General features: G+C 36.3%; 1 protein-coding gene across 1 annotated transcript; it reads left to right on the top strand.

Moving 5' to 3' along the window:
- The first annotated feature begins 351 nt into the window (after positions 1-351).
- LOC140246998 (uncharacterized) lies at positions 352-4,246 on the top strand. The gene is made up of 4 exons (XM_072326302.1): positions 352-492; positions 1,348-1,441; positions 3,448-3,584; positions 4,139-4,246. The coding sequence occupies exons 1-4, from the start codon at positions 352-354 to the stop codon at positions 4,244-4,246; spliced, it is 480 nt and encodes a 159-aa protein (XP_072182403.1).
- Positions 4,247-8,102: the final 3,856 nt, after the last annotated feature.

Here is an 8,102-nt window from a genome sequence, read left to right as displayed (position 1 = left end):
AAATTCTTGATCGTCTTGTTTAAATTAAAAATCAACAAGAAGTGCAGTTACTAAGAAACTCTTCAAAAAAACAGTTTAAAATTTGGAAATGACACCCGGGGGTGTTAATTTAACACCATAAATGAGCACCGAAAATTTAACACCAGCTCGGTGTTCACTATTTAACACCGGACTTTTTGCAGTGTAGGATCCGCCCCTAATTCGCAAGGATTATGAAAGAAAATTGCCTCCATTATGCTTATTTCAGTGATTTGAAAATCATCGTGCTTTTTGTCACCTATGAGATTTATTGTTATTGATTTTTTTCATCCGCAGAGTGAAATTACGAACTGGTTCGTTTTGGGACCGACAATGAACGTGGATCCTGAGAAAATGCCGATTAACAGCACAGTGGAGAGGGGCTATCCACATTACAGTGAGCAACCCCAAGCTCCGCCTTTATACCAGCAACCACCCCCAGTGCAGTCGCAGCCGGTACCCCAGCATCGACAGGTGAGATTAAACCACTGATATCTATAGGAAGTAATGCGGATACACCATTGACCAATTCACGATGTACAAACAATTGAAGAAAAATTTGAAATCCGAAAATGAAAAACAAAAAAATGTTATTCCAAAGATTCGGTAAACGGAAAATGAAAAAAAAAAGAAGAAGAAGAAAAAAAAAAGGTTCGTTATTCTGAAGGTTCGGTTATCCGTAAATGAACAAAAAGTTTCGTTATTTCAAAGATTCGTTATCAAATCCGAAAGTGAAAAAACAATCTTTGTTTCGAATGTTCATTATTCCAAAAATTCAAAAGCCCCGTTATGCCCAAGATTCGTTAATCCTAAAATGCAAGAAGGGTTTGTTATTCCGAGGATTCGTTAATCCAAACATTACATTGAAAGAAGGTTCATTACTCGATAAGATTTGTTGTTCCGGAACATACAAATTCCGTATACCTAAGATGTTTGTTCATGCAAAATCAATGGCAAAAGATTGTTTCTTGATACGAACTTTTTAGCATTAATTTGAAGGTTCGTTGTAAATTCCAAATATGCAATTGACATTTAGTATTACCAATTGGCAATGGTATCTGAAAAGATTGCAGGCATAGTTCTTGCCTTGACGATATTTCTCGTTTCATTGCAGTTTTCAAGCAATCTATAAATCCATTCCTTGATTTTGTGGTTGCATAAAGTGATACCACGTGACATTGCCCTCTTCTTGTTTATTTTTATATTCATTTATTATCATTATTATCATATCATTATTATTATTGTTATTATTATTATTATCATTATTGTTATTATTATTATTATTATTATTATTATTATTATTATTATTATTATTATCATTATTTCTAGATTGTGCTTCATGTAATTGACCCCATGAAACCACGCGGTATTCCGCGACCGTGGACGAGCCCTGCTACTGGCTGCTGTGACGACATGCAAATATGTAAGTCTTAATGAGATAATGTCAAGTTCAAGTTCAAGTTGATTTCTTTCAATTCCAACAAACAAATAATTAGGAATACAATGAAATGTTCGTATATACAGATGTAAGGAAATCAGTACAACAATGCAATGAACACAATAACATGTAATAGAGACACAGGTAAATTATCAACAGAGATAAAAATAAATGTCATGTCATTATGGTAAAGGCAGAAACAAAATTGCTGAAAATGGAGGGGACTGCTAAAAAGCAGAGCTTGTAGCATACAGTCCCCTCGGAAAAAAACAAAACAAAACTGAAAAAAAAATCTAATTGCAAAAAAAGTCTGTTGTTGCATTGTATCTATTCATTTGTTTCTTTGTTTTGATGTCTATTTACTTTCTTACTTATTGTTTTATACTTTCCTTGGTTACTACACTGTATAATTATCTATTTACTTACTTATTTGAGTATCAGTATTTTATTGATGAATGTTTAATGTATTTATTCAGCTATTTATCTAATGTACTCATTTCCGTATACATATTTATCTATCTATCTATCTATCTATCTATCTATCTATCTATCTATCTATCTACATTGTATAAAGCTAATGGCCCAGTCACAATGTCGGCGATCTGTCGGGGATTAGTTTTGGCCGGGGGTCGTCGTAGAAAATAAAGAATCCTTGAACAATCCTAGCAATAATCCTAAGAAAAGTGGAGCAGTCACATTGTCTGCGATTTTTTCAAGGATTTTGACCCGGTTTTGTCGAAAAATCGTGGGATTAGCCTCCGATCGCCTCCGATTGCCTCGGAGGCGATCGGAGACGATATCTGCGATCGTCTTTTCTTTTAATTTTTGATCTTCAAAATCTTCTGTCACAGCCTCCTGCAGTTAGAGCGTCTCAAACTTTTACCGATCAGTTCGAAGGCGCCCTTATATACACGGCGATTTACTACGATTCCACCGTACGAAACGTTGGAGACGATCACAGAAAGCGTACGAATCGTCGCAGGGCGCCTCCGATTCAGTCGGAGGGCGCCGGAGACTACTCGCAGACATTGAATCTCAACCTGAATTTCCAATCCCACACAGAATCTTGCGACTAGTCTCAGATTATTCGGAGGACGCCTCCGATTAATCGGAGGGCATCGTAGGTCATCGGATATTGTGTCTGGGATGCCAAAAATGAGTGAAAAATCTTGCGAGCAATCTTGCAATTTTAAGTTCAAAGTTAGGGACCGCGACGGGTGTGGCGATGTCTAAAAAATCTGCGACAAGCCGCAGGCGTCCAGAGAGCGCCTCCGACGGGTGCAAAATCGTGAGATCTGTCTCAAGATTTTGTTAAAATTTCCCAGGTTTTACCCATCGCCGACGCATCGCAACTGATTTGTGACTGGCCCATTAATAGTTCGGCAGGCTACCTCTGTTCCATAGCAGGAATCTTGGGTTCTAACAGAGAATAATAGTCTCAAAGAATGCTGTTGGGACGTGTCAGATGTTCAGAGGAGCCGATGAACCATCAGAGCGCTGATCATATAGGCCTAATTATGATATGAAAAGAGATTAAAATTTCAGTTTCGTTTGGAAATTAAGGGGTCTGTAGGTAATCTATACCGTAAAGTTAAATCACTTAAAGGGATGGTATATTTTTATGTGAGATGGGGCTTCATTTTTTTTTTTTTTTTGTGAGATAACGAGAAACAACTTCTGTAAAACAAAATACCATACCATTCTAAAAGGAAATCGAAATTCATGATAAATGATCAAAATCATAAACAAAACAAGGTTAGTCAATCCGGAGCTGAAGAAAAGCCATTGGCTGAAGCAGGTTCCGTGCTAAAACAAAATAAATTGAACTGAACTGTACTGAAAAGAGGTACGTGTAGGTCTACCTAACAAACCTTAAGAATAACGTACCTCATTTCGTATTCGGATTAACGACATTCGAAATAACGAATCTTCGGAGTATTGAACTACAACCGTTAGTGAATGGGAAACAACGTGTGTTCAATGTCTCGCAGGCCTGATGTCAACATTCGTGCCGTTTTACTCGTGTTGTGTGGCGGCTGAAATGGGCGAAAACATGTGCGTGCCATTCTGTGTGCCTGCCTCCCCCATAGCGATGAGGGCGCTGGTCAGAGCGCGACACAACATTGAGGTATGAATAGTTTGCTACCGATCATTGCTCGTAAGAGAGTCTTGTAGATTTCTCTTGACACAAACGGGTAGAAAAGATAGACAAAAAAAAAACAAAACAAAAAACAAAACACAAAACAACAACAACAAATAAACAAACAAACAAAACAAGTGGATATGATGCATACATTATTATTAAATGAACAAGATATTTCACAACAACTGAACTTAATAACTGAACTGAACTGAATAATTGTTCTAGCATAGAGGCACACCTTTATTTTGACATGGATAATTCAGATTATGTTGACGACGTATGAATAAATAGAATGGTAAATATACTAGAAGATAATGAAATACTAAAGAACAGATATAGTGCTTTCAAAATAGAAGAATAATGTTTCCTTAAATTCTTATTAACCCTATCTGCATCAGAGACATTGGACCATGTGTACAACACCATAATTATGCTTTTCTATGACCTTCGACACTCAACACACACAAAGGGATAGATACAGGTCTTGACAATTATCCTCTTCCGTTTGTTCTTTTTCTAATATCTGTTTTGTCTGTCAGGGAAATTTGATGAACGACTGCCTCATGACGTGTTGTCTTCCATGCTGTTCGGAATGCCAGCTCGCCAGAGAGATAAAGTACATCAAAGAAGGGAAAGCCTTACCTTGAAAAAAATCCGTATAATCTTCAAATTGGCAACAACCACGACGTCATTGAAAGGCGTACTCAAGACCTCTTTATGTTTCGACGCCTTTGCATTTAAACATGCTGCATACTGTAAACGAAGCCCAGCACAGATTTACTATCAAAGGAAATTCTCGATATATTTGAAGTAGAAACGTTGCGTGATGACAGACGATATTCTTGAAGAATAATTCTTAAAGGGGCCCTGAAATCCAAATGCATGTTGACTTGTGTTGATTTATGATACCCTCAACATCACTTTTGCGGTAAAACAAATATCTAGAAACATTTCATATATTTTCAACGATATTTTCTTCTATTTTTCTTCAAATTACTTGGGAGCGCCCACAAAAATCCTTACAAACCAATATTCCTCAGATGACCTCATCTGACAATCATTTTTAAGTACTGTTCGGAATGCCAGCTCGCCAGGGAGATAAAGTACATCAAAGAAGGGAAAGCTTTACCTTGACAAAAAATATCCGTACAATTTTTAAATTGGCAGCAGCTAAGAGGTCATTGAAAGACGTACTCAAAACATCTTTATGTTTCCACACCTTCGCTATTAAACCTGCTGCATAAACATAGTAAACAAAGCCCAGCACGCATTTACTATCAAATGATTCTGTATATTTTGTTACCCTAGTAGAAACATGGAAACAGATTTGTGACGTTAAATAATTGTGAATATCATTTTCTTTCGCCCGATCATGGACAAGATCCATTTATGACAATGAATAGGTACAGTGCAATCACTTGTGTTCTCCGAATTTTAAGGGATTAAAAAATGCAAGATACAACGCTATGAGGGTGCAGATTACGTATTTGAAACCATAAAGAAATATTTCAATAGGTTATTATCTGATGAAGATTAGTATAGATGCTTTATTTATTTTCTTTTTATGATATGATATGTAGGTGTGTTTCATTTGATAGTGAATGCAGATTTTGCAGATCTGGAAAAGACTTTCGCGAAATTCATATAAATATTCAAAAGGTATCAATGGTATAATCTCCGAATGAGCTTCCTAATTTCCATCGTCCTATACCACGATACATTCTAGAAGCAATCGTTAAATTTTCTATGTCATTGACCAATGATGTATAAATTGTTGAATTTTTAAATAAAGCATCCTTGCCAGTGGAGAGATCGGGAATAAGATATTTTGTATCTTCATGTGTCGCAACTACACATAGGTCCTATCAAATAAATTTTTAGATGTGGCCGAACCACGCGATCAAGCCACAAGGACACTAACTTGCTTGATCACAACACAATAGAGACATCGCCTAGCGCCGCTGTGTGCACCATTCAAAAGCTTTACAACCGTCTCTGTTGAATCGGTGCTGGAATAAAGAAAGGACGACAGATAGAAAAAAAAAAGAAACGCCTTTTACTATCAATATGTGCCCAAGTTTCCAGACAGCGCTTCGGCACTGACCTTTTATATCAATATGGACAAGTACAATGAATGGGTAGTATTGACTTAAGAAACATGCAAATAATTGAAAGAAATGAGGGAGGAGGAGGGGGGGGGGGGATCAGACATGCATGCAGAATATGAGGGTTGTAGATTCGGTGCCTGTTATTGTGCCATAAGGTCTTAATTGGTGACAGAACTTCTGATCTCCTTGCAGAAAGACATATTTGAACTTAGTTCCCGAGTGGTCACCTTTTGACTTTTGAATTTCAGTTGGTTTGATTTTGTGACTGTGCTTTCAATAATTAATGAAAAGGTCAAAGGTTAAAGGCATACAGCGTGAGTAGACTGTCAATATTGGTTGGGAAGTGAACGGGGAACAATAAATGAATTAACCCATAAAGTTCTGAAGGCAACTTTGCTGCCAATATCATCATGTTGTTTTCATTTAATTAGATACTATGAAGAATCTTGTATACCTGGAAGTGACTGCATTCAATAAATCTTGACGAAACAAACAGAAAAAAGATAAACTTGTTACAATGAGATAATAAAATTCTTTAAACTCCACTATATCATGAAGTTCTTGAAATTCAAGGCTAAGCTGAAAAACAAAATGACTCAGAGGCTTCGAATTTTTCTAAATCAAAAAACAAAACCTCACTACCAGAATGCAGTTGAAATTGTTATATTTGCTTTATCTTGTTCAGTTAAGTTTTAATTCTGCATTTCATTATCAATACAGAGGCTCAAAAACTTACAATGTATTGTGCCAAGATCACTGTGCATAATTTTATACTCATATCGTGTGTATTTCATTCGCTACTGATACTAGGAACACGTGTATGAGCATGACAGTATGAATATTATCTTTTTCAAAATAAAAAAGATGAATGTTTGCCTTTTTTTTAATAGTTATTGTGAGCAGTATGATAATGTACGATTTTTCAATACGATTTGTCAAGAAGGCAAAAATAGAGTAATAACAAATTTACCCTTCCTTGCAAACTTTGGTCTGGTTAATGAATATTTCTGGATAAAGTTCATAAACACTGAGAAATAATGAAATAGAACTTTGTCAGGTAACTTTAAATGGTTCCTGATATGATTTCTAAAATTTCTGCTGGATTATTATGTTTTACATGCTGTTAAGATATGAAAATAAAGTTTTGAATTAAACCTTTAGAATCGTATTGATATATTTCGTTTGAGTTTTGTAGCATGTATACCAATGGCAATAATACTATAAAAAGATATGCTTTTTTTTTTTCTCTCTCTCATTTAAGATCAGTAGTAGGAGGTTTGATACGCGGGGTATTTACATTCTGTAATGATGAGCTGTATACAATTGGAGATCAAACGAAAAGAACAATAAGAACAAGAACAAAAGCAACATGAACAGAAAGAGTTTGAGTTTGAGTGCATCCTTTGGGTTTTCGAGATAAAGGTTTGATTTCGTTTTCTGTAGAACCACGCAGAACAGGACAATTTAATGACGGCCTCTTGAATTCGAGCTGTGACGGTATTGAAACAGGAGTTATTTCACCATTATTGGCAAACAATTAAAAGAACCGAACTTTGAGCTTTACCAAATTTGCCGTTAGTCTGTGACTGTTGTTGGCTATACGACAGTTCCAGTATATGGACAATTCATCATAACCGTGTGAAGTATCGATTTCATTGTCATGTTTTTGCTGCCCGCATTTGCTGAATGCACTGGGTCACCCTCTATTCTATGTGGGGAAAAATGGGCTTTGATACCACATGGTAAAACATGTACAGAGATTGGCAGATTCATTTACATCTTCACTCAAGCTAAATCTCCACTCACGCACAACACCCCAAACGGCATGAATATTTCAAAGAAAGAAAACCCTGCTGTTTACTATCACTATGACAACAGTGGGGTTGGCACGAAGAACAATGTTAAATGTCTATTGGAGATAAAAAGACAAACAATGAAACAAAATCAGATGAAACAGTATACCTTCCCAGCAACAATAACAACAACAGCAGCAACAATATTATCAAATAACACTATGGTTATCATTAATTTTCGTACGCAGTATAACCACGAAAAGATTATTCATTCCGTATTTAATAGCGTAAGTTGAATCGGTTACAGCTCGTTATTCCGAAGGTGCGTTATTCCGAAGGCTCTTCAGTCCAAAGATTCCTTATTCCGAAGGTTCGTTTTTTCCGAATTTCATTTTCGGATGAACAAATCTTCGAAATAATGAGCCTTCGGAATAACGCCACAAATGTTCGGATTAACGAACCCTTTTTCATTTTCGGATTAACGAACCTCTATAGGTATAGGGAATTTGCGTGTTTCGGATTAACGAACCTTCGGAATATCGAACCTTCGGAATAACGAACAGCACCCGTTGAATCTATATGCGTGCACGAGTAGACATTAG

Source organism: Diadema setosum, chromosome 3 (assembly GCF_964275005.1).
Source record: "Diadema setosum chromosome 3, eeDiaSeto1, whole genome shotgun sequence".
Taxonomy (NCBI): Eukaryota; Metazoa; Echinodermata; class Echinoidea; order Diadematoida; family Diadematidae; genus Diadema; species Diadema setosum.
The sequence above is the reverse complement of the archived record's forward strand: the minus strand, read 5'-3'. Positions and strand labels throughout refer to the sequence as shown.